The 27,855-nt window shown below is 40.7% G+C and overlaps 1 protein-coding gene across 6 annotated transcripts in view; it reads right to left on the reverse strand.

Moving 5' to 3' along the window:
- ptprk (protein tyrosine phosphatase receptor type K) overlaps positions 1 to 27,855 on the reverse strand; it is a 102,797-nt gene that overhangs the window by 27,216 nt on the left and 47,726 nt on the right. For all 6 annotated transcript variants that reach the window (XM_087805177.1, XM_087805178.1, XM_087805180.1 and 3 more), the window contains exons 4-13: positions 27,274 to 27,434; positions 26,585 to 26,636; positions 26,445 to 26,503; positions 20,307 to 20,388; positions 18,267 to 18,382; positions 17,369 to 17,543; positions 8,946 to 9,058; positions 8,229 to 8,409; positions 462 to 644; positions 261 to 380 (exon numbers count right to left, since the gene is read on the reverse strand). In XM_087805177.1, the coding sequence (XP_087661303.1) occupies positions 261 to 380; positions 462 to 644; positions 8,229 to 8,409; positions 8,946 to 9,058; positions 17,369 to 17,543; positions 18,267 to 18,382; positions 20,307 to 20,388; positions 26,445 to 26,503; positions 26,585 to 26,636; positions 27,274 to 27,434 (1,242 nt within the window). The remainder of the gene's footprint in view (positions 1 to 260; positions 381 to 461; positions 645 to 8,228; positions 8,410 to 8,945; positions 9,059 to 17,368; positions 17,544 to 18,266; positions 18,383 to 20,306; positions 20,389 to 26,444; positions 26,504 to 26,584; positions 26,637 to 27,273; positions 27,435 to 27,855) is intronic.

Below are 27,855 nucleotides of genomic sequence, written 5' to 3' on the forward strand. Positions count from 1 at the left end.
TCTAAGGATCTGGGAAATGTGAGTTCTTCTACTAGAGCGGCTCAGAATTCTGGCTGCAGATTTTGTATTTACTGCAGTTGAGTCAGCTCATTCTTGTTAAGACATGAAAATAAACTGTTACAGTTTAAAGTAAAAAAAAAAAAAAAAGTTTATTGGTCGTTCAATCATTTGATCATTTACAGATGTTGTCCTGGCAAGAAAAGATTCATAAACTTCTCACAGCTGACAGGACATATTGAAGTCTGCCTGTAGGTTCTCACCGTCTTCATCGGTCTGGATGACGGTCTCGTCGCTCTCCTTCCTTCCCTCTGGGTTGGTCAGAATCATCTTCAGACTCACGTTCGTGTACGGAGGGAGGTTCCCGACGATGTGACGCGGCGCTGAAGAAAACCAACATTCCACGTGAACTCACTCGCTCGTGATCGAAGGCGACCACGTCGCTGCAGCGGCACCAGGCCTACCTTTGGGGTCCATGTCCAGGCAGTCGGCCTTAGTGCGGTTGTTGGCGCTCTTGTAGTGGTAGCAGATGGTGACGTTGAAGGTGTGACAGCGTGTGATGTTGTAACCCAGAGACTCCCAGTCCACGGCGATCAGGCGGGCCTGGGTCTCCGCGATCTTCAGCCTCTTCGGAGTGCGCATGGGTTCTGTGAGAAAAGTGAAAAAAATCGTGATCTCACTGAGAAACTTTTAATGGATCGAATGTGAAGATGGTCCTCTGTGAACATCCATCTCAGGCCCGTCGTTCACTCATCCCTCAAACGCAACAACATCTGGGAGGCACGTCTGGTTTTCATCTTTTATGTGCATTCGGGAGTGTTATTGTCAATATAATCTACCTTCGCCTCTCGCTGCCAGAGGCTTTAATTACCTTAACTGGCTCATTTACTGGGATCGATGAACCCGGGCGATCCTACACGCAAACACAACCTGTGCGGCTCAATCCTCGCTCTGCACTTCTTTTTTACAATTATTGAGGACTCGACATCAGCTGCTGCTTACAATCCCTCTGTCTTCATTATTCCCTTTAAATACTCATCATAAAACCTAACTGACCTTCAGGTGGTTCTTTGTAGATTAAATACAGCTTTAACACCTAATATATGACATGATACTCAAACTGTAGCTTTACAATAACAACATATATACATATGAATTCAATTAAGGAAATACAAATTAAAATGTAAAAACATATAAATGAATGAAAAACACAATACATTTTAAGAAAAGGAAAAAACAAACAAAATATAATAGAATGAATACAGATAAAGAAATCCATGAAGGTACTTTTAAAGAGGAAACAAATTAACACAACATCTATCTATAAAATAAAATGTTTCAAAAAGTAAAAATAAAAATTGATTCAACTGATTAATAACATTAACAACAAGCCTCATGAAAACACATATAACACATATACATATAGTAATTGTCTAATAAAAAAAAAATGTTTCGTTTTAAATTGACCACAGTAAAACTGAGATAATACCCAGAAAGCCTCAACAATGACAACAATAAAAATAAAGGGAGAAAAAAAATACAAAAGTTGGGAAAATACTTAAAATATGATATGTTAATAAAAACATCAAAATAATTTATTTTATAATGATGACTCAGATGGATTATCTATGGGCAGAACATTATTTAACTATATTTTATATTATTTTAAAATTAAATTTAAATGAAACCCACCTACGGTCCTTTAATCAAAATTTTGTCTGTCGTTCCTTGTCATGAGCTGACAAGTCTTCATTCACGGTGATAGCCATCTTATCACTCCTCCCTTCTTCTCACGTCCACATTTCAACACGACCCATCTGCTTCCTCGGGTGCTTTTAATAAAAACACCTTAAATTGAGATGAAACTCTCTGTCCAACCCTAACGTTTGCCTGTGTTTTTTTTTTTTTCATTCTCTCAAGGACACAAACCTGTCGTCTCTTTCCCCCCCCGACAACCCATTATCTGTCCGTCACTCAACAGTGGCTACAGTTATTACGGAAACATGCAGATTTGTACTTTGGGTTGTGACAGAATCCGGATTAGTCCGGGCACAAGTGACTACATACAAATCGTAAAGGCCAAAATATCGCTCCATCCTTCTAATTGTCGCATATTGAAATCGAAATGTCTAATTCAAAAGTGGAACAGTAGAATAAGGAAGGGTGGAGATAGCGATGACACCCAGCTCTTCCATTATAATGAGCAGCAAACGACACAATGGATACTTTTCTAAAACAGTGAAGAAGATCATCAGAAAATGTTGCAAGTGGGTTCGAATAACTATCCTGGTGGCATCGATGAGGCATGAAGCTGACGACCCAAGTTAAGATCTGATCGGAAAACCTTGAACCCTGCTTTCATTTCTATTCTTACTAGTGTTCAGGAATAACATACTTGAAAGTTACAAACCAAAATGTTACAAACATTTGTTTCCTTATTCAGCCATAATTCACTCATTTTGTACTCAATGTCAAGGTGGGGATTATTTTAAGAGTAACTGGTTCTTTTAGGACGTTACATATGAGCAGTATGACGGTATTTAGATGCTTTTAAGGTTTTTTTTTGACGAAGATGAAGACGAAGACGACTGAGCTCCAGACGCTACATTAAAATGAACAAACATTTTTGTCCATAACTCTAAAAAGAACAGATTAATCCGAACCCTTAGTCGACATGAGGGTGAGTGGAACGTGAAGTCCAACTCCACCATCACTTGAATGTAGCTATAGATGCTAAATCATGAAGTCGACACAACAACGCCGCCTTCTTCTCGTGTCATGGACGCGTTCTCTCGCTCGCTCACTGGGATGTAAATAAGTCCTTTGATGGCTCGTGAGAGGCGACTGGAGAGAGAGAGAAAGAAGCGAAGGACACCGAGACTCGGGCGGATAATTGTCTGATGCTCAAATATTATCACTCAACAGCCGAGTGCGTTTGTGTAGCAACAAGGTCTGAGCTTTCAATTTCAGCCCCCCCCCCCCGAGTGTTGTTCTGTTGACATTTAAATGTAGCGACAGGCGAGGCCTTCTACCTGTCTCTCCCAACTCGCTTGACTTCCTCTCCGTCTCACACTGCCCCGCTCGGATCGATGCGGTGTGATCCCCGCCATAAACCTGGCTATTAGAGCGGCCGCACACACAGTTAGGCCTCGGTAATAAATTGCATTGATTTCGGGGTCTCCTGATGCTAACACTGCTTCACTCCCAGACTCTTCAACACGGAATTAAAAGAAAATATACGACCCGCTGGGTGTCACGGGCGCAAATATTCCTGCGCGATGAATTTCCAAACCTCATTCCCCTTGGGACTCATAAGGCATTAGTGATTGTCTGTGTGTTTGCGGAGTGAAGAGGGAGGGTCGGGCGACTACACAAGGCTTTGAAAACAATGCAATGTGTGGCAAAATTAATCCAGGCTTCAGGGATGGAAGGACAGAGGACAGAAAAAAAAGGGAGGGAAAGACACGAAGAGGAGAAAAAGGGAGCCCCGATAAGTTAGTTTGGAATGCGTCCAAAGTCAAGCGGGACCGGGTCCAACGGCAGAACCACAGAGGCTGGCTTGTCCCCGTCGCCTCCTCCGGTAAACAGACAAACGCCTGGATTCATGTTGGAACTAAAAAGGCTTTGTTCCTCTCGGTCAGAGCTTTGAAAAACGGCAACAATACCAATAAACGGCAAGAATAACAGCAAAGACAACACACGCTCGTATCAGCCCAATCCAGAGGTTGGAATGAAAGTGAAAAATGCATGCAAGTCGATGAAACAGAACCGGGTTAAAAAAAAAACTAAAAAACTCCACCTCTTCGTCGCCTTTGCCAGGGAACATTTCCGAAGTGAAAGAGTGAAAAAGAAGCTTAGAATGATGGAAAGAGGACCAAAGAAAAAGGTTGACAGGAGATACTTCTAAATCCCAGTTAATCTGTCCAATTAGTCCTGGTAATCCCACTACTGTCACGAGGAGGACAAACGAAACGCCGCTCACTAATTCCCACTGCACTCGCTCTGCCATCTCTGCTGGAAGGATTCCGTGCTACATGAAAGGTGTGTGTACGCTGGGCACCCCTGATTTAATTTGTAAGATTACCCCCTGCCGATTGATATTTTACTTTAGCGCTAATTGCGGCGGCGGCTACGTATCTTAAGAAATAGCACTGCTGCGATGGGATTCGAAGCAATCAAGGAAGAAAGAAAAACACATAACTTCTTGACATCCAAAGACTTCTGCCCGAGAAATGGATCCTCATTTATGAAGTGTAATAGAGTGAACTAAACGTTTCTCTCTGAAGTCGTCTCTATGCTAGTAATGGAACTGCATGAGGCGTTTGATGCCACAATAAACGTTTTTAGAATATCTATTGTATTGATTCTAACTTTCTAAAATATGCTTAATTTCTTAAGTTACATTAGTCTCTGACTCTTGACACATTAAGATGTTTATTCAAATTAAATTGGCAAAACCAGCCAATAAGGTTAGGGTGTCACAACAATGTATTCTGGACGCACGGTGGCTCAGTGGTTAGTAACCCTTACAGCAAGAAGGTTGTCGGTTCGCTTCCAGGTCGTGATAGAGGCAACTTGTGACCCTTCTGTGTGGATTTTGTACGTATGTGGCACAGTCCAAAAACATGTGTGTGCGAACGGTTGTGTCTCTTTGTGTGTCCTGCGACAGACTGGTGTCCTGTCCAGGGTGTCCCCTGCCTTTTGCCTGATGAAACTTGGATAGACTTCAGCGACCCCCATATGGGATTAAGCCGTAAAGTAAATGAATGAATAAAGCATTTTTTGGTGCAAAATAGGTAAAGGACCCTCTGGTTCTGAGCACATGTCGTGTGTCAATCTAATCAAAACTTTAGTTCTCTGCTCCTTTTTTTTGAGCTGGACTGAGAGAAAAGTTTTGAACCACACTCTAGTTCACCTGATCTTTGGTGTGGCAGGTTCACGACAAAATCATTTCAGCATGAAGCCACACCAACTATGTTTACAGCGACTTCTACACGCACAGAAAGAATAATGATTTGTATTATTGGTTATTTCTCTAAATATGTTATATTTTGACAAAAAGATTTCTCCAAAGAACATTTAGCTTGTGGTTTTTGACACGTCAAGTTTATTTTTTAAAAATGAACCTGTAAACTAGCGAAAATGAGCGAAACAGAAACTCTATACGATTTATTTTTAGTATTTTTATCAAACGGTCGTTTCTTGAATATAATGCCGAAATAGAACCGGTCCATGGAGCGAAAAACGTAGGCAACCACTGATCTAGAGTGTTGGTCAGTCTGGCCGAGTAAAAGTCTTTTTTTCGAGATATTACCTGCAGGCCTTGACTACACACGTTAATCTCAAGACTGTAACATGTATCTCTGACTCAGACCATGTTGTTAAGTCTTCGTTCATGGGTCTAACCAGGGGGAGTCGAACCTATGGCTCGTGACCATGAGATGAGCAAGTAGGACGAGCAAGTGAAGCTAGTTTTGCGCTGTTTATCTACTCGACTTCATAACTCCGATATGTGTCTGCCAACAAAAGTGTTTCATCGCTGGAAGAATTTAACCTTTGTTGCCAATTTGTCTTCACGCCGAGAAATATGACAACATTTCGAGGACAGAACCAAACTTTTAAATGTGTTTATTCTAAGTTATAATAACATGATTGTACTAGTCTGGTCAATTTGGGAATAGATTTTCCTCTGAGCTAAAATGAGTTTGACATCCCAGATACAACCCATTAAACAATGTCCAAAACAATTTGACCTTCTCCACACTAGTGAAAACTAGCTAGCGACGAAACCGCTACAAGCATTTGTATAATCTAATCTACCCTGAACACGATTGGTTACTGGAGCTATAATCCACTGCTCCACACACACAAAAGACCTACAGTGCCGCTGACAGACTCAGTCAATGGCTCGGTTAAGAATTGACCCCGAAAAAGTGTCACAGTGCTGTCAGCAAGTGTGTGTGTGTGTGTGTTTTTTATTTCACACACATAAAGAAGTACATGCGGTTCATTGTGTGCGATTCCCGCAGCATCTGTGGAAATGTGAGTTCTGTGATACCATTCATCCGTTAATCCAGGCCATGCTGAGTTTGAGCATCAGGCTGGAGAGAAGTGACTCCCCTGAACTCTCATTGTGTGTGTGTGTGGGTGTGAGTGTGTGTGTGTGCGTCCTGATACCTCACAGTGTCCGTCACTGTGACTAACCTTCTCAGACCAAAAGGTTTTCAGTAGAAAATTTCTGGATTCGGATTAAAAGATGCTTAATCATTGTCTCTCTCTCAAAAACTAAAAACACACACACACACACACACACACACACACACACACACACACACACACACACACACACACACACACACACACACACACACACACACACACACACACACACACACACACACACACACACACACACACACACACACACACACACACACACACACACACACACACACACACACACACACACACACACACACGCACACACACACACACACACGTGGACACACACTTTATTTCAAGTTGATTATTTTTCACCTCTCAGACAAGAGCAATAAATCTCCACCCAAGAAAAAATGGAGAGGGGTGGGAGGGGAGACGAGCGTCCGAGAGGGTGCGAGTGGGAAAGTGAAGAAAGAAGCGAACAAGAGGAGAAATGTGTGCGAAGTGTGCGTTATTGTTTTTTTAATTACATCATTTGATTTTTGTGTTTGAGGTGCGAGTCCAGGGAGGGAATATTGAGGGAACTACAGGTGGCCGGATCAGACAAACCTTGCCAAACACCAAAGACAAAGGAGTCATTACCATTTAAATAACATTTCTTACACAGGGTGTAGGATATATAACACAAACACACACACACTTTACTCTACACATCAAAGTCTATACGTGTGTGTTGTCGTAGGATAACTTTTGACACATTTCCATATTAACCACATAATTTTGACCCTGCAGTGTTGTCGAAAAGGATCCCGCTGTTTCTCTAATACATGTATTTTTTCTCCTCTTCTCATAATATTCTTACATGTATTTGGATTTAATTGTTCAAGCTATAAAGTAATACTTATTCCCTACGAGCCAATCATTTCTTAGTAACAACTCGAGTGCATATTTTTAATCTTTATCTTGTAAATAACAGTAAAATTATTATTATTTAATGGAGATTTAATTCATTTAGATGGGTTTGCATATTATTTCTATTTATAAAATAATTTTTCTATTATTCAATTAAAATTATTCTATTTGGGTTTAAAAAAAAAGTACTTTAATATTTAGAATAAGGTTCTAGAAAACCCCCAGATAAACTTGATATTTGCTTTAAAAATCATATAATTCATTACTAATATATAAATTAACATATTTTTAATATATATATATATTTTTTTCATTCATATTTCCACATAAATCAGCATCTTATTGTAACATATTTGATCTACGCTTGCATATTTTACTTAGTATTATTTGCCTTTAAAGTCCATGTGTAGCATTCGCTGGTTTCCCGCCGAGAACCATGGCCCCTGACTTAGAGGATCTAATCCGCATCTGTGACGCTGTGAGATGAAGATTAAAACCCTCTTCCTGTCTCGGCAGGAAGAGAAGAAAGACCTCAGTTAATATTCACGCCGCTCAAGTCTGGTTGGCAGCCATCCGTCAGGCCCCGTGGTTATGAGTTTTCATCTCTTTTTCATTTTCATTCTCCAGTTTCATCAGTCCGGCTCCCCGATCGCTACGCTCTCTCTTTCCCAAGCCTTATTGTTTTTCATCATCTCTCCATCTCGCCTCTCGCTCCTTCCTCTCTCCGTCTCCCTCTCTCTCTCTCGCTCCCGCCGTCTCTCTCTCCCTCGGGCTCGCCGTGTTTATATTTCACTCGTTTATTTCTACAAATGTCAGACAGGGTTTCTGCCCTCCGTCTATTGATCCAGAGCGAGGGAGAGATGTGGGGAGAGGTGATGGTGGAGGGGGGGAGGATGGAGTGAGAGGAGTAACACGGAGAGGGCAGGAGGCAGCGGGAGGGAAAGGTCTCCAGTATTTTAATAACAGCTTTTCTCAGACCGGTGAAACAACCCTGAACCGACCCGAGCTCCCGCCTCCCATCCCCGGCTGCACCTCTTCACCTCTCCCATCAACCCGCCACTTAAATTATAGATATAAGGACGAGAACAACTCTTGACGCTCGGCTGACGGCTCATAAATAACAAGCGGATTTGTTTGGGGGGGAAAACTTTTCCTACCTGCACATTTGGTCCGTGTGATGAGAGGCGGTCCCGCTTTCCCCGTCCCGCCCTCCCCGGGTCTGGTGAGCAGGACTCGGATCTCGTACTCGGTGTCCGGGTCGAGATGCCAGAGCTTGTAGTTTGGAGAGTTGACGGCGTGAGTCTCGGTCCAAGTCCCGGACGTCATCCGGTACTCCACCTGCCGACCGGAAACAACTTTCATTTTCCAAAATCTCAACCATTTTCTCAAGTGTATATTTCCCAGAGGAAGATTCCAACGGGATCAATAAAGTCATATCTGATCTAATCTATTACTTTATTTTGTATTTCCCTTCTACCACTATAATTTTATAATTCTTCAATAGTTTTATTATCATAAATAATTAAAAAATGTAATTCAGAAAATCTGGTTAGATAAAAGAGTACAGCAAATAACTTGGTTATTATTTAGTAAAACAACATATTTTTTCTATTATAATTCAGATAAAAGTTTTGATAAACTCCTTTTGTGAAAATACAATATTTATGTTTGGTGTAATTCAACGTTTTTTCTAATCTTCTAATGTTTATATAAGCTTCTTTTATGACATTAATTTGGGGGAAACACATTGAATCTAAGTTTTGTGCATTTCATTTTCCAATGTAATCGTAGTGTGTTTTAACCTTAAAGTCCAACAATCTGTTGGTTTTACTTTCCACTACCGTTATACTGAACTACACAGTCAAAGAACTCACCTCTTTCAGGATGATCGGTCCGTCGCCGAAGATGGAGTTGGCGTTGAGCTGAATCAGCAGGTAAGTGGGGCCGACACCCAGCAGCTGAGGGGGAGCGATCGGGTGTGGGGGTTCTGGGGGAGAAAAAACCCAGAATGAATTAGAATACAAAAGAAAAGGTTGAGGTGCCTCTTGGGGCACTTGAATGAAGGATGTTCAACAGAAACAATAGAAGAGTTAACAGCTACAGAAGATCGCATAGAAAAAGAATAAATCTCAATTATGCATATTTGATAAAAAAAATCCTTTTTTGGACAGTTCAGTGTTGATAAAATGACTATTTGTCGTAGTATTTACAAACAATTTCCTCCCTCCGTCTATCTCCCCCACCTGTGATGTTTTTTTATGCAATTATTCTCTCTTCTTGAATAATAAAAACATTCATATTAAAGCAAACAATATTCTGGCAGCTTAGCCACATCAAACGCTTCCGCGTTCAAAAACTGGCTTTTGTCGGGAACTCACTTTGACAATAATGACGGACTCGCCAGTTCTTTTGCTAGACACAAAGGAATAAAATTATGTTGATTTTTAAAAGCGTCGTCCGCTCGCTATGAATGCAAGGTTTGAGTCAGACATGACATTTACAGAGCGAGCTGCTAGTTTTGCATCTGAGATCCGGAGCGTTAGACGAGATACAGTTTAACAGTAATGACAGGGATTATTTTTTTTTATCTTACTAAACGCACGATTGATGGATTCTTAAAACGTATTTCCGACATGATGGATGCCTATTATGAGATTTAAAGACCGTTGCCAGCCAATGTTCCTTCAATTCTTTAAATTCCCTCTGAATAATCCGACTGCTTAAAAAGGACCATTGTGTTGCAGTAGCAAAAGTATTCCTAATGGACTTGGACGTCTGCTTCACAAAAACCCAAAAAGAATTGGCCCTGACATCTAAAACAGGGTTTTTCAATATTTGAGCTACTTATAAAATGATGAACAGAAAGTTGCTTCAAAAATATGAATATGTTACAAATTCTTTAACCTGCATGACCACGTGAGTGAAAAACCCACATAACTATGTTCATTTTTCTCATTTCCTGCTTTTCCTTTATCATTTGGATCATTTGGTTTCGATACAATCAGAACTTTGCATCAGTTTCATCCAGCAAACATCCAGTACAGCAGTTTTATTCTAACCATCTGCTGATTCAATGTAATTTTTAAGCCCGCCGACTAAATGGCTGAACCTATGACAAACTCAGTGGTTGACTTTCTAACTCGAAGAAAGCTGGTCCGATCAGCTTGGGCCTCAAGTTTTTAACGTATTTTAATCGTTCTGTTTTTTATGTCTGTTCCATCTTAATCGTCCAATTGGAACCTTATGAATAACTCTACTGATTTTCTGCTCACCCTCATGTCGTTTGTGGCAGACGTTTAAAAAATAAGCGATATAAAACGGAGGTACTCCTGGTAAATATCGCGTGGTCAGTCGACTGTATGCCTTCTGGAAGCGCTCACAATATTTATCCAGGGTACTTCCGGAGTACTTCCCTTTTATATCGTTTGTTATTCTTTAAAAGATCTTCCACAAATGGGAAAAAAACCTTTTCGACTTCAATTCTTCTCTTCCAGGCTTCAGCACTACTGTATATACAGACGAGTATTATGGAGGTATTCGGATGTTTCTTAGCATCATTTTTGGGAAAGTTTGTTCACTGAGCTCCAGTCGCTACATTAAAATGAACAAACATTTTTGTCTCCAACTCTAAAAAGTAACCGATTACTCTGAAAATAATCCCAACCTTTAAACGACATGAGGGTGAGTAGAAAATGTGTTTGTAAATTTGTTGTAAACAACATTATTTATAAGCAAAGGCCTTAAAAAAAGGCATATCTCACAGCATACTCTTGTTCAGGGTATCGGCGTAAAAGCCTTATCTTGGTGTGCGTTCCAGGCTCCTCAGAAATTGGTTTGATTTGGATTTGGGAATAATGTCATAAAAATGGTTCTAAATTCTGATATAAATTTACAATTCCGAAAAGACATGATCACATTGAATTTCAGAGGCCGCAGTAAAAGTATTTTTTGAAGTAACATTTCAAAGAATTTAGCCAAGTGTTGTGGGATCATGTCTTAGATTAATAGTCTCCCTGGTTCCAGGCTTAATATATATTGGCAGATACTACGATACTGGTCAATAATTCAGCTTCATCACAAAGGCTCTTGAAACCAACAACCCTCCTAATCACGCCTCACATGCATCAAACCAGTGACTCCCTGGAGAACTTCCTGCGTGTAGAAGAGTTCATGGCCAGATCAGAGTAAAGTGTCGCGGACGTGTGATTGACAAGCACAAACCTGACACCCTGACTAAAAACATGCAGCATGAAAGATTCATCAGCTCGACACACACACATGGACCAACACATGAATTAATCACAAATACACACAGTCAGCAAATCAAACTGATATCATCTTCTCTAGATATATGCGGCGTGTAGATACAAATGTTGCTCTATTTTTGTTTGTCCCTGTGTGTGCATCTTAATCTGTGTGTTGAAGATGGATGTCAGAGGGGGTGCAGGCTGGGAAGTGTCTTTTTAGCAACAGATGAAACGCTGTGGTTTGACAGCACACACACACACACATGTGCGGAGAGGGTTGAGGGGGGATAATGAATGCTGAAGACACTTCAGAAAAAAATGGCGACGTCAACGACGTGTCAGCCGGCGACGCCGTCAAGTTGACAATGATGATTAACAGAGAAAGATGGCGATAAAAGGCGATAAAAGAGGAAAAATAATTAAACTGTTGTTGTGTTTCCTCAAAAACCTATTGAACACGCGCATCAATAATTGATATGAAAAGACGATGGTAAGGAATGTAAGTGGGTCATTATGCGACTCTGGAGGAAGCGAAAGCTGGAAATGATTCACTTTTTTTTGTTTCTGGCCTCAATAAATACAATCAATGTTTTGTTTTTTTTGACAAGTCTTTTGTCAGGCGCCTTTGTATAATTCATTATTGGCATCTTTTTTCATTGTTTTTGGGTCAGAATGTAATTTAAATCAGTAAACAAAGCGTGTGAGATGTTTGTGACTATCCAGGCCGAGTTTGGTGATAGTGGTGCCAAAGACAACGTAAGTATAAAAACTACATCAAAACTATTTTACAACAAAGTCCAGAACTACTGATGACACAGGTTGAACTTGGGCGCCACAATTAAATAGGTTTAATAGCAGCTTTTCAAAGTAAAATTACGTTTATCTTCGCTAGAACTGACTTTCTTTTAGTTATAAGATCAGTTTTGATAGTGTTATTTCACATTTTTGATTCAAAACTATGTATATTAGATTTATTTTCATTTGATGAGCCGTTTCATGTCGTACCACAGCTTTAAAACACCTACATTGACTTTTCTACTGTCCCAAAAGTGCAGGTGTGAAATAATTCTATATTCTTAGTTATAATAAAGCCGTCTGGCCTTCAGCACTGACTGAAGTCTGTGTCCTCCATAGACAATATTATTCCTGGATCTTTCATCCTCTATCAGTAGCCATTTTAAAATGTCGTGATATTGCCTCACGTGTGACAGCTTCATCCATCTAGAAATGCCACGCACACAAAACAACTGAGAAAACCAAAAAAAAAAAAAAAAATGCTTTATATTCACCACGACTGATGCCCACAAGGCGTGTTTCTTTGTTGTCTATTGTCAGCAACCTTGTCAATAAAGTTTAGTGTTTACAAACTGCAGCAGACATCACTACCGTTGGCACTGGAGGATATTTGACCTCGAGATTAAAAGGATGGTGCACGTGCGCTGGTGCTGCACCGAACGCTGAGTCAAAGAAAAATCCCACAACACCCAGAAGCCTCCACCTGCCAGTGACACCTCCGCCAATGAGTCTCATCTGGAAACGCCACTTTGAAAGCGTCGTGATTCCGAATCACTTGTGTAACACCGTGAGCCAAAAGTGTGTGTGCGCGCGAGTGTGTGTGACAGTAATATTACAGGAGGTTTTTGGGCCACGGGTTGTCTGTAATGCAAACTGGCATGCCGATGTTTGTGTGTTTGTGTGTGTGTGTGGCACGATGAGGCGCCCTGTCACTGTAGCAACCAGAGGGCAAAACTTTCTCAGCGGTGGTCTTTGACTAAACAACAACTGACAAACACACATAAACATACATCCGCAGAAAAAGTCTGTTTATTTTTTTCCTTCCCTTCATATTCTTCATCTTGGAAGTGTTTGAAGTAAACAGTACGAATATAGAACTCTAACATCCGATCTTTCCATGACACGTCTGTCAAAAACTCCATGACTCGCATCTAATTTGATTCATTACGTTTCTTTCACCGGATCTACAACAAACCCCGGTATCTCTGTGACGAGTGCTTCATCTGCCAAAAAGGTGTCATACAAACAACCTCGAGGCAGCCGTGTCACTATCTTCACCATCGTCAGTGTTTAGCAAGTGATACTCTCAGGTACGACGGATCACTGTACCCTTTCGGTGAGGAAGGAACATGTTGTAGCAGGAATCTAACTCTAGCCAGCGTAACCATCTTCTGGTTTCCTCTTGATCACTTTGACCCTACATATTACAGGTTAAGTCCTAAGTAAGGGTCATGCCAGTATCTGGCAACAGGTCAAATAACCCTGCCACGGACCAGTGTTTATATTGGCATGGGTTTGGTGCTGCAGTGAACAAAAGATGGTTCCCAAATTCACCATGAAGCTGGTTTATGTCACCAACTAATAATAGGGTTCACGTCATTTGGAGGTGGAGACTTCCTGGATTTACGGCACTGAGTGACAAACCTTGATGCTTGACAAATCACGGCAGAGTGGGCGTGGTTATGGTCAACACGATTTTTAGCTCGAGAAAAACCAATGCTGTGTCTCAAATCACATACTCCTCTTGGTTAGTATACATCAGTATAATGTATGAACTAACTAGTACTAAGTTGTGTCGTTTAGGGTAGAAATTCTCCATCAATCCATACTCAGTTTTGTGGGTGTTTTAGTGTGCACGGTGCACTACAATTTGCATACTAAGAATTGAGACACACCTATGCACTAAAAATACTAAGTTTAAGTACGCAAGTATGCGATTTGAGACACAGCTCAAGTGTTTTTTAGAGGGTGGGGCTTAAGATCATTTCAATGAAAATAGTGTTTTGTACAAACAGACACATACTGATGATACAATATAGTCCAAGATCCATTTAAGATACACTTAAATCAATACATGAGTTGATCTTTAAGTGATTCAGTGTTTCATGTTTCATGTTTACCGTAAAATAACATTGAAAATGTATGTCAATGCTAATGAAGCGATCAGCGGCGCATAAGATAAAGACGAAGACAAGTGAGCACCGGTCGCTACATTAGCATTGACAAACATTTCTGCCTAAAACTGGAAAATTAAATAAAAATAAAAGCCTTGAAAATCGGGTGAGTAGAAAATTTGAATTTCATGTAAATCATCCCTTTAATCGCACTGGACAAGAAAATGGAAGACGCACTGAAATCCCATTTCTTGTGGGAGATTCATTGCTAAGTTTATACAAAAAAGAATATTTCTGTCCTCCTGTTTACCATCTTACTTATCATTTAATCTCCAGAACAGTTCTTAAGAGACCACTGCCCGAAGCCTCTGTTGGGGTTTCAGTTTCTAGTATCTTTTCAGGCGTATAAAACAAGGTTGTTCCGTTATATTCCCTTGGAGCAGTGACTTCTCCCATGATGCACCTGTGTCTATGAAAACAAGCTCCCTCCGTCTGACGCTGACAGCTCTGACACACACCGAGGGAGCAGATAAGGGCCCATCTTTGTCATCTACATGTTATGAATATCATCCCACCGGCGTGTACCTGCGTCCGGTGCGAACACGCCACGCCGGCGGGACCGTTTCCGCCTTTTTGACGACAGACTCCTGGCTGTAAAGACTATAATTCGACTCTTAAACTCAAGTGAAATTACATGTTTAACTTGTAATACCGCCAGGACGTGGATGTCGGCGAGGAGCCGCTAATTGGGGTTTTTATTGGTGCGCAGATAAAACTGATGACGACCTCTTACACATCACATAATCCCCTCAATAAAGGCCTCGTGAGATGGTCCAAGTCTAGATGCCTAACTTGGTGAATACGAGATAGGAATAAGAGATCAATGATGTACTTAGCAACAAAATAAGAAGCTAAACTAGCAACAACGTACCGACTGTAACGATAAATCATTAAAGGAAAATACATCAATAATTCACTTCTGATGCTGTCCATGTTTACGTCCTTCAATGCCCTGCAGAAAACTCCAACACACGCACTTTTCACAAAAGTATACCGGCTTTGATTTCCCGCTGCCTCTCATCTCCAATCTGATGCCGGATAAATAAACATGAGGCGGCTCGTCTTTCACGTTCACACCGGGAGTCGTCATCGGCGTATTGTGATAACTCTCACTCTCTGGATCATAATCACCAACTTCCCTCGGAGCATCAAAAGTGTCGTGTGACAGCTCCAGAGTTTATTATTGCCCCCGTCGCACCGAGACGCCCTGCACCGGTGCCTCTGTCAACCTGCATCCATTTTGGTATATGCAGATTTGTCTGGTGTTTAGACCGCGGCCCCCCCGCCGTGAGCGAGGATCTCTGGTTCCTCTCCCTGATCAGATTTTCTTTTTTAAAAAGTCGTCTTTAATAAATAAACATCAGCCACTTATGTATTCTCGCTAAATCCGCCAGGTCTGTTGGAAATTGGCTCAGGTTTTATTTTATTCCCTCTGGAAATGTAACCCCAGAAACTGGAGGTGTCGCGCCATTGACACGGTGAGTTGAACCGGCCGGCGTCGGAGTTTTCGCTATCAGAGCCAGGACGGCTGATTTTCATATTCATGGTGCCCGCTTGTGCTTTTGATTCCTCGTTGCTCGCCGCCCTGCTTACGCGGAATAATAAACGCAGCTCCGCTGTTTACATATTCCGACATATTCCTGATTCTGATATGGGTTTTCTGGGAATAATGAGCTGACTATTTACATTCATCTTTCCTTCACTGCTTTTATTGGTTTAAACCCCCCCCCCCCCCTCCCACAACCCTACACACCCTCCATGATCCTCTGTCATCCGGATATCACTCTTTGGGAATCTTTCCCTCCCATTTACCCCTCTTTCCGTCCCTCTCCTCCGTCTCTCTGGCAGATGAATTGAATATATACACGATTGGATGTGAATGAATAAAGCATCCCGTCTCAAACACACTCCGGTGACACCTTATTAAGCACATGTCAGCAGCACATGACAACGAGGGCGCGCACACACACAAATCCTCCTCATTAGGGTGCAGTGTGTGAGTGACACTTTATCATTCCACGACCGGGCCGGTGTATCTGATTGGGAAACGAGATATTTGGCTGGAGCCCCAACAGTGAATCCGGGGGTTCGGCCGACTCATTTTAAGGAATATGAAAAGAATGGCCGCTTGAGATCAAAGGGCACATCTATCCATCCATCAACAAGTGGTGTTAGAAGTAGGATATGGGGCCATACTCACAGGAAGTGCCAATAAAAAGTGTCATATCAAAAGAAGTGAGTTTCTATACCGTACGGTGACGCGACATTTACCTCACTTGATTATCTTAATGTGTTTTTTTTTGTGTGATTTTCTATCACTGTGAAACTCATTGGCCAAATATAGCCCATCTAGTCATTTTTATGAGGACCAAAAATATTCCAGTTTCGAGTGAGCTCCTGATGGTTGAGCTGGCTGCGTCCCAGCCTACTGCCGTCAATATGTTATTGTGTGTGAATGAGTGAATCGTAACTTTGGGTGCTGAATAAGCATAAAAAGTGCTACTAAGTAACAGCCATTTACCATTTATAAAGTTTAATAGCAGAATAGTCAAGACTAGCACAATGAACAACTAGCTAAATGTGAAGTAAATGTAAAGGCGCTAGTAGTAGAAGGAAAACATTTTGCACAATACTATGGGATATTAAAAAAACGCCCTGAAAGAAGTAGCCCTAATAGTGAGGCCACAGTGGCGCATGGTATTAACTCACCATAATACACGATGATAGCTTGTCCAATCAGCTTTGACCTCAAGCTCCACAGGACTAACTTTAAAAACCATTTCAAGGGCAACTAATGTGTTATATACGTGTGTGTTAAATAAATCCTGGACCTCTATTTCATGATCATTATGTTGTTTGTACAAAACTCTCTTTTCATTAAAATTCAATAAAATTTCTATTTTACTAGAGTTTCTAGTGTAGTAATGAGCTGGAGTCATGTTGAAGAAGGATCATTTATGGAAAAACAACAACAGAAACGCTTCCTGCTACAATAATCATTCAATAAGTAAAACAAAGATATATATCACATTCAGAGTTCCTGATAAAGAAGCTGAAAGTCTGAAATCGAAAGACTCTTACCTCTAACGATGAGACCGGCAAAGTTGGAGACCCCGGATCCGAGGTCAGACTGGGTGACGCAGCGGTACAAGTCTTGATCCTGATTGGTGACCTCGTTGAGGTGGAACGTGGCGGCGAATCGTCTGTGGTTGATGTTTTTGGTCTTAGCCACGGGGATGTCCTCGCCGTTCCTCCTCTGAAAACCAATCGGGTCGAGGTTAACCGTTTAACTTAGGGTCACTGGTGAAGCGCACACAAACACACTGACACTGACGGCGGGTCTGAAGGCCGGAGACGACGATGGAGCCGTAATGAAATCAGCAGCTATTAAACTCTTAATCATGTCACTTGCGAGAATATATGGCCTGAAGGTGTGTGTGTGTGTGTAGCGGCAGTGGAGACACACACTCCAGTGATCAGCTTCCCATTTATTGACGGAATGTAAATTTGAGTTTATATACAGCACTTACTACCTCTTGAACCAGCCCTTGCAAGGTCCCTGATAGTTGTAATGAGATTTTTTATTGCGGCGGCACACACTCATCTCACCCGCCCCGTAACGTCTGGATTCCCGTATGCAAGACCCTTCTCAGATCGGGGGGAAGGTCGTCATTTTGAGGAATCCAATAACCTGGTGTATCCGTGACGCGTCGTTCCCCATGTGACTGACGTGCACGGCCATAAGCTATCTTTATTACATGTGTCGCATGGTAAACATTTAATCATGGCGGCAGAAATTGTGAGGAGATTAACGTCTCCTTCTTCCAGGAGAGTCAAACATGTCTGGAACCTCAAGTCCAGAGCACACAAGATTATTGTAGACATGTCTAACCATCATTTTATAAACTCGCAGCATCCGTGAGATTAACTGACGTGTATACTTTGTGTTTCACGTGTATCTATGCATGTGTGTTTGTACCTGAAGCCACAGTTTATTGTTGGATGTATCTCTGCCGGTCGCGATACACTGAAACGTGGCGTTCTGCCCGGCGTTCACCTCCACGTCACCCAGACGCAGGAAATGAGGAGATTTATCTGGAGGGATGGAAGAAATGATCACGATGAGTTGCATAATTAAACAAGAAATTGTTCACGTTTTCTTCTTTTTTTTTCGAAAAATGTACGGGATGCTTTCACTGAGAGGGAGTGAGGAAAAATGATTGATTTGACTAACCCTTGTTTTATCTCGAAGACCCGAAAACAAATGTACCTAGGGTTAACTTGACCCTGAGAACACACAAGGGTTAAAAGACTGGTAGGCACTTCTTTCGTTCACAATTGACTCAATCTATCCGTCTATCCGTCCATCTATCCGTCCGTCCATCCATCCATCCATCCATCCATCTGTCCGTCCATCCATCCGTCTACCTATCCGTCCGTCCGTCCATCCATCCATCCATCCATCCATCCATCCATCCATCCATCCATCCATCCGTCCGTCCGTCCGTCCATCCATCCGTCTATCTATCCGTCCATCCATCTGTCAATCTATCCATCAATCCATCTATCCATTTATCCATCTATCCATCTGTCCATCAATCCATCTATCCATCTATCCATCTATCCATCTATCCATCTATCCATCTATCCATCTATCCATCTAAAATAATATTTATTTATTTCATTTTAAAATGTTGCTTACGCCAAAACTCAATATGGAATTAACTCAGATTTTGAAAATGTGTGCGGAAAAAAAAATCTACAACCAAGTAACTTAAACATAACTCACTTTTGTGTAATTGTTAAATAAAAAATAGTTAAATAAATTTGTTTTTCAACACTAGGCGCACAGAAAAAATAAATCCTCATAAGAGATTAACCTTAAACCCGTGTGACAGAGTTGGAGGGCATCGCAGATCGTTTTACAAAACAGTGGCGATGTTTCGGGACAGGTCGTGACCCTGAGGAGTGGATTCATTATTACCACGATTAGCTTTTACTGCAGTCAGATGCGCACAAAGCCACACATTGCCAGCAAGACATAACATCACTGTCACTTCTGAGGTAATGGGGCTATTCTGAACTCTGCTTGCCAAATAAACCTTCTCCCAACCCGGGGGGACTCGGTTCGCCTGTGACATTTTTATTTTTGAAAGTTGATCGCAATTATAGATAACGGCCACAACGGAGCGAAGGAACGTACGCACCTACGTGCACGCGCACAAACACACACACACACAAACCTGTGTGTCCACAGACGCAGCTGTGAGGATGAATGCTTCCTCTGTGTTGTTCAAATAAACATGCGTTTCTTCCGACTTGAGGATAATTTTTTTCTTTTTTTTAAAATTAACTTTATACGAAGCGCAGACGCTGGAGAGAAAGCAACAAACCCTGTTTTGACGACAAGTATGAGGCGATAAGTTTAGTCTGACTTAAAATCAATAAATACGATCAAGATCTGGACGGACCCCCTCACAACCCCCCCAAAAAAAGGAAAAGTTCATCGCTCTGGCGGGCAGATGACCTGTCAGCGGAGTAATTGCGTCTGTTGCAGATGCCGCGGGTGTCAGTCGATAGCTCTGGACGAACTAACTCCTTCAGGACGGAGCGAAGAGGAGACGAGGCCTTGAAACGGAGCAAGAATTTCAAAAGGAGTCTCTTTCCTGTCAGCGGCAGACAAGACAGCCAGTGTTCCCTCTATATATACGTGTGTGTGTGTGTGTGTGTGTTTGGGTTAACGTCAGAGAAATGCTGACTGGTCAGAACCTCCTCTCTCCATGATTGTCCTAATGCTCTCATTTCCCGCTTCACTCCCCCTATTTACCTCCCACCTTCTCCCTCCACTTGACTCTCATAAGACTTGTCTTTCTCCCTTGGTGCGTCCAGCCCTTTCGCTGTGTCACCTTCCCACTTATCTGTCCACTGGACTGCGACAGAAACCATCTCAGGTAGGCTTTAATTACTGGTCGGAGCGCCCGGCCGACTGGGACTAAACGCAGGCGTGCAGATGACTCACCGCACGGGTAGCTGACCACCTCGATGTTGTCCACGGCGATGAAGCCCGCCTTGCCGTCGGAGACCTCGGCTTCGAAGATGACCTTAAAGCAGGAAGAATGTGATTGGAAATGAATATTTGTGGATGAAATTCACCAGCAAGCTCTTTCAGACTTCAGATAAACTTGCGCTATAATATAAATACAGGGCTGTGTCTCAAATCGCGCACTTCTTTAAGTACACTGCTCTCAAATTACAGGGTGGTACTGTCTCAAATCAAACTCTGCTGCTACACACAGGAAATGACTTGACAGCTTCTTCTTCTACTACTTTTTAACTGATCAACCGGCCATTGAAACACTATCACTGACACTTGACAGCCCTTTTCACCAATTGAAACAAGTTATTAATTTGTTTTTCATTGTGTTATTATTGTGGTTGTGTTGTTTTGTGGTAAAATAAGTGTTTTCTCAAAACATTTACGTCGGTATCTGCTACGAAGACTCGTCGTCAATGACGTAGCTTTATTTTAGCGTCATCTACGTCACTAAGATGGAGGTCGCTGAGGGCGGAAAGTGTCCATCGATCCACACTCAATTTTCTGGCCATTTGAGTGCTCATTGCGTATTACATTTTCGCACACTGCTCAACGGGACGCACCTGTGCGCTCAAAAGTGTAAGTGCAGAAGTGCGCGATTTTATGACACAGCCCAAGTCAAGCCCAAAAAATTCTTGACATTTTACCTTTAAAGCAATAGTTCACTCAAAATATATTCTCTACTCACCCTCATGTCGACTAAGAGTTCATTTTCGAGTAATCGAGTAATCTGTTTTTCACCTTCACTTCCATCCAAAAAGACGCAAAGATTTTTTTCATTTGTTCCGGAAAAATTAATTAAGTCTATATTTTAATGCAGTATATGAAGTATTTGGATGTGTTTAAGTGTCTTTTTGGACGAAGATCAGGATAACTGAGCTCCAGTCGCTACATTAAAATGAACACACATTTTTGTCTATAACTCTAAAAAGAAAAGATTACTCTGAAATGAATGCCAACCCTTAGTCGACGTGAGGGTGAGAAGAAAATGAGTTGAATTTTGTGTGAACCATCAGTTTAAGGCAGAAACCTTCATAAAACCAGACGACAAATGTTTGTTTGTTTACAAGAAAGCCATTTGAATATCATTAGAACATCATAGAATGAATGTAAATCCAAAAAGCTCTAATTATATAAATCGAAAAATGTTTGGAAAATCATCTGAAACATCTTGTTTTTATTGAAGTTCCACATCAAGGAGTAAAAATAAATGTATTTGAAAATTGTTTTTTTGAACCAGGAAGACAGAAATGTCAGATGAAAAAGGTGGATTATTATTTTTCGGGGCAAAAAAGGCAATTATGTGCGATTCCTTTGGAAAACTCTCTTTGAAAGTGTTGCCTAAAACTAAAGCAATTTTGTTGAAGTGATGGATCCAATTTTACAGCAGTCAGTGACAGCCACTGGCGATGTGCATAAAGCTGGATAAACACAAATCTGTCACCCTGACAGCAGACTCAACCATAAATTCTGTCCAGGATAAATTATACGTCCTTGTTGGGTTCTAGTAATCTCCTCGGAGCGGCTCCCTGAAAATAGACTGGCAGGCTGAGGTACTCAAAGATACACAAGTTTACATTTGACTTTAGCTTATTATAGTAAGTAAGGTAGAGTAAGTAAAGTAAAGGTTATTTGTAAAGATCTTTCTAGACCAGGGTGACAAAGCACTTTAACAATCAAAAACAATACACAGTTAAAATATATACTTTAAAAGATCAACACACATAAGACAAACACAGGAGTCATGGAAAAGCAGGCAAAAGCACAAATAAGAATGTCTTAAGATGTTTCTTAATAATCTGAAGGAGTCAGTAGATCATCAAACACAGAGGAAGATCGTTCCAAAGCTTAGGAGCAACAGCCTGAAAAGATTTCTCTCCTCTGGTCCTGAAGTGTGTTCAGGAACCATCAGTAGATTCTGATCCACAGACCTCAGAGCCCGAGCTGGGGTGTAAGGCTGGATCAGATCACTGATGGAAGGTCTGACCATGAGTAGATGTGAAAGTAAGAACCAGAATTTTAAAGTTAATCCTGAAAGAAACTGGCAGCCAGTAAATAGTTTTAAGGTTTGGAGAAATGTGAGTTATTCTACTAGAGCAGGTCAGAATTCTGGCTGCAGAGTTTTGTATTAACTTCAGGTGAGACAGATCCTTCTTGTTTTAGAAGGTCTTCTTGTTCTTTGTTATTATATGGCATCTAATGGTTTTGCCAAAGAGCACTCCGGCAGTTGTCAGTAGTTTGGTCACTTGTGTTCTCACACATCTTGTACTTTTCTGTTTTGCCTAATTAATTCTTGTTTTTCTTTTTTTTCTGATTCGCCACTTTTTTGGTTTCCATGTGCATTTTAGTCATTTCAAAGAAGTCGGCGATAGATTTTAGACTCTTTAATAAATCTATTTGTGTATATTTATACTGGCTTGTTATTTTCTTTGTCTCTTTTAATGTGGTCAGATGATGATTATTTTCTATATTTCATTAAATATTTGCAAAATTCAGGTAAAATGTTAAAAGATAGTTTGCCAATGATGACAACCTGCAGCCTTTTTCCCGGGTTCATCTTTCCCTCACATCCATCTGTAGTTTGTAAATACACTCAATTTCCTCTCAATATCTTCTTCTCTCCCTCATCTGTGTTCCCCCCCATTAGACTCTCCCCTCTCTCTCCCCTCTCTCTTTTCCTCCCCTCTCCATCCCTCCGTCTCATCATTCTTCCTCCCCATCGTCTGTGTCTTTCTTGCCGTCTCTGTTTCCCAGTGTTTGCTCAGAACGAAGTGCTGTAATGAACACAGGAAGGCTATCAGAGAGAGAAGCAGCGCTCGTTGTCATTCATCACCCGCAAAAAAGGAAATCTGCCGTGAACTATTTACCCGTTGCTTATCACCACCTGCTTTTCCTCGCCGTGTCACTCCCCCCACGAATCTATCCCGTGTCCCTCCATCCCTCACTCACGGCTTCCATCTCAGGAGAACATCAGTTGACTTCTAATTCCTTCATATCTGTCTGCCCTGAGAACAGCCGGCCTGTCAGCGTGTCGTCTCAGTCTGTTGATCACTGCTCGATTTGGTACAAGCGTCGTGACCTAAACCCTCATTTCTTCCTCCTCACACAATAACACAGCTGTTTTATTTGACTAATACACTTGATGAAACACATCTAAACATATTTTTCTCCGCATATTTGCCAAAGAAATGTATAAATAAAGGTTGATTTATAAATACATGTAAATATACATGTTTATGTAGGTAGGAGAAATAATTTAAAATGTCCGCAAAGTTAGTTTTACTTAATTTAAATTGTTAAAAAATATTTAAAAGTTGTTAAAAAGTCAGTTTTGTGTTTCACTATAAAGTATCCGGAGACATTCAGAGAGACACGATGAAAGGCAGTAAAGTAAATTTGAATTCAGTTTTAAATAGTATTTTCAATGATTTAGCATTTACATTCCACAGAAGGAATATTCATGCATGGCTCTTTTCAGACCAGTTTTTTTTCTTCTAGAAAACTCGCTGATATACACTACAAATGGTAAGTAAGTCATTTATATTTGTAGAGCGCTTTTCCAGACCAGGCTCACAAAGCGCTTAAAAAATTCGAAATGTGAGTTCTTCTACTAGAGTGGGTCAGTGTCAGGTGTAGGAAAACAGTACCACTTTTAAAAATTGGTAGAATAGTACAATACAACTACACAATTGGTACAATATAATGACACTGTCTTTGAGTAGTGGCAACTCTCTAACCTCTCCCAGAAACGACAGTTGCAGACTACAGCGTAGTTATTGGAATTTTAGAAAAATACACCCAAAAACTTTGCACAAGAAATTAGCTATTACGGTATATGAAAAAAAATATAAATGCCATATAAAATATAAGATAAGGTATTTATTCAAGCATGCGTCCTTGGTTGGAATGAAGTTTTCTCATTTTTCCTAATAGCTTTATCAAAAAAAGACATGAAAATATACTTTTTCATGCTGGTATGTTCTTAAGACTGGTGGAAAATCCAAAAATATTTAGTCAATGAATAACTGTAAAGAGAATAAACAACCTCTAAGGTTCACATCGCTCACACAAGGCTTAAAAAAAAGGATATTCATAGATCTAGGCCTCCAGGAAATGATTTTTGTGAGATCCTGGTCCACATCGGTTAAAGTAAAACTGCTTCATTGCTGCATGTTTATCCAGTTCTCTCATCAGCTGGATTAAATATTTACTTGTCGTCCTCTCAGAGGAGCTCGCTTGTTGATCCTGCAGGTGTAAACAATAACAGACGAGTCTCACGGGCGCAAGGACGACTCACTGAAGGATCCGTCTGCAGGGACTCTGAGCAGCGACTTGAACTAAGGCTATGACTCGCATGAAAGGTCCAATGGTTTGCTGGCAAAGTAAAATAAAATGTGTACAGATAATTAGTTTGCTGTCGACTTCAGATTCCAGCTCAATGAGTTCACTGAGAGGGAGTGAGAGTGATATTGGCAAATGAACCTGAAGTGAGTCGAGGGTTTATTAGGTTAGAAAGTGAGTCAGAAAGTGACTTTATATGATTTAAAAGGCTTATTATTTCAACAGAAGCAAAACATATATTGACAACTGGCAGTAAAAAAAATACAACTAACCAGTACAGTGAACGTTATGGAAGTATATTAATGCCATAATACTGAATGGATTTAAAATAGATATATAGATAAATGAACATTATATATAAAATGTTGATTTTATTAAATCTTTTTAATTGAAACTCTGCTTTTCCTTTTTCCTTTTTTTTTAATTTTTTTTTTGAATATTTGAATTCAATACATTGTACATTAAATTATTATTATTATTTTTTTAATAATTGAATTTCAATTTTTCAATTAAACCAAATAAGTAGCAAGATAATTGATCGAACGATCAGCCAATAACTCGTCTCGCGGACAATCATGTGACATCCATCAAGTCTGTACTCTGGTGCCACTATTATACCAACATTTTTATTAAATTTAAAAGAAAGAGTATCAAACTATTCATGTTAAAAATGTTAAAGATTATTTTTTTTAATTCAATTACCAAAACAAACCAAAAAAAACTTTTAATACAGAAATGATTGAATTAAATGAAAAAAAAAATCAACATTTGAAATGTAAGCTCCAACTATCAAATATTTAAATGGAACTGTTTTACTCCCATAGAAGGTTTGTTAAAATAAATGTATACAAAATTGTTCAACATTTATTGAATAAATCTTCTCAGTTTGCTTTTTCTTGTAACTTTTTTACTATAGATAATTTTTCAATACCATACCTACAGCCGTTAATTGGTAAAACTTTTGCTCTACATTCTTCTTGTTGACATCGAGAGAAACCACAGAACCTAAGCCCTGATGTAAATGCGGGCGAGCCAGCCGGGCTCATAACAAAGTCCACCTGAGGTGTTAGCACGGGAACATGTTTGAACAAGAAAAAATAGCTTCATAACGCAAATCCAATAAGCAGCTAAGTTCCCTGAGAAAGGGAAATATTTCAGCGTCGGCAAACAACGATGATGATGCTCATTAGAGCGTGTTGACACGCCAGATTCACGCCAGCGACTTCCCGGAGAAGTCACGGAGAGAGCGGCGAGCCCCAGATGGAGCCGAGGACGCCTCCATCCTCACGGTTATATTAAGACCCCGGGCCGAGAGAGGAACCTGCGAACCAGCTGGTGTCTCCACCTGAAGGATCTTATTGCTTAACCGTGTGATTTGGAATAATTCAATAAAGGCACAGTATGAAAACAGCCGGGAGAAACGACAAATTGTCTCATTTAGAATCTTGTAATGTTCGGATGAAGTACACGGAACCGGCGCCCGGCGCGACGGCCCACCCGGGGTCACGCAAACACCCTCTCACCCCCTGCCGTTGTTGTTAGTGTCTTCTTTGCCTGATCGTCACCTCCTGAGCCTCAGTCAACACAAATAAATCAGCCGACAGCCTCGCAGCGAGCGACTTCATATTTGCGGGGGGGCGGCTGAGGTCCAGTTAGTTCACAGGGAAACAGGGATGTGAGTCCGCATCAGTGTCTTTGATTAACCGTCCGGACGCCGCTTACCTGATACTCGTTTGGCCAAAAGGTGGAGACGGCGAGTTCGGCTTTCATCCATTCTTTACCTGTGGGACCAGAAGTACTGGTGAATAACGGTGGTGAAAATAAAGGATCGATTTTTTTTTTTAAAGGTCAAGGTCAGTTACCGGTGTAGGTCGTTACGTTCCAGATGGGGTTGGCTAGTGGACCCTTGTTGACCTTGAAGGATAAACAAAACCTCAGCATCAGTCACTCAAGAGTTTTTTAACAAAATAAAAGCAATATTTCCTCAAAATCCAAAATGCACTCAAAATATTTTTCCCATTTCCCAAAAGTCGGAAGGTGATGTCTGACAAAGTTTTAATGAAAGTATTTGAAAATATTTGAAATATTTAAAAGGTTTTACAAATTTCGGGTTTTACTAATTTCAGTTGTAATAAATTTCAGGTTTAACTAATTTCAGTTGTTATAAATTTCAGGTTTTACTAATTTCAGTTTTTACAAATTTCAGTTTTTTATTATTATTATTTTTATTTTATTTAATTTTTTAGATTCTGCGCATTACCTACGGTGCGAGAAACCCGGCAATATTGTCGTACCAAACCGGCGGTTTTGTAAAACTTAAAATTTAAAAAGTGTTTTTATAATTATTTTTATTTTTAGAAAAATGACCAATGGAAAGAATGACATGAAAACCATGCAAATCTAGATTGTGTCGCCATATAAAACATTAAACTAACTACTATCCAGCCTTAAGAATTGTATCAAGATCACATGACTCACTTCAACTTTATTAGTTAATTATGGACATCATGGTTTCGACTCCTCTGTGTAGAGGTAACTGTGTCTGTCGTACCTTGACCAGGACATTGAGGATCCCAGGACTGGATCCATCAGGACTGGTGAGGAGGTAGTTGAAGTCAATGCAGTGAGTGTCGTTCTCCTTCATCACCGGCAGCTGAAACCTGGCCTTGTCCCCGTCGTCGTACTGCGAGACGTCCACGTACATGTAGGAACCTGGAGCGTGGAGAGCCAGAAGCAAAGATTTATTCACGGGGAGAAACATTTGGCATTTTTTTCTTTTTACATTACTATCATGTTTGACGCCTGAAGACATTAGCGGAGGTGAGACGAGACTTGTCTAAGCTACAAGTACACAATCTTTTGTTACATGTCGCTACTTGAGCAAAAAGAGTGAGCAGCACAAATAAAGGATCAAGAGACTTAAGGGTGACGGCAGGACCTGCACGAAGGCCTATAAGAGACAATCCAATATTTTGTATTTTGTAATTTTACTTTCCCTTCACAGCCATGTATTTTTAATAGAGAGACTCCATGAAATGTGATGAAGATTCTCTCCATTTAATAATGAGACAGCAGTTCTTGTCATGAGTCGGGCATGTCAGTGTCTGCTGTTTCTCTCTCTCTCTCTCTCTTT

The sequence above is a fragment of the Callionymus lyra genome, chromosome 13 (assembly GCF_982586985.1).
Source record: "Callionymus lyra chromosome 13, fCalLyr1.hap1.1, whole genome shotgun sequence".
In the NCBI taxonomy this organism is placed as follows: domain Eukaryota; kingdom Metazoa; phylum Chordata; class Actinopteri; order Syngnathiformes; family Callionymidae; genus Callionymus; species Callionymus lyra.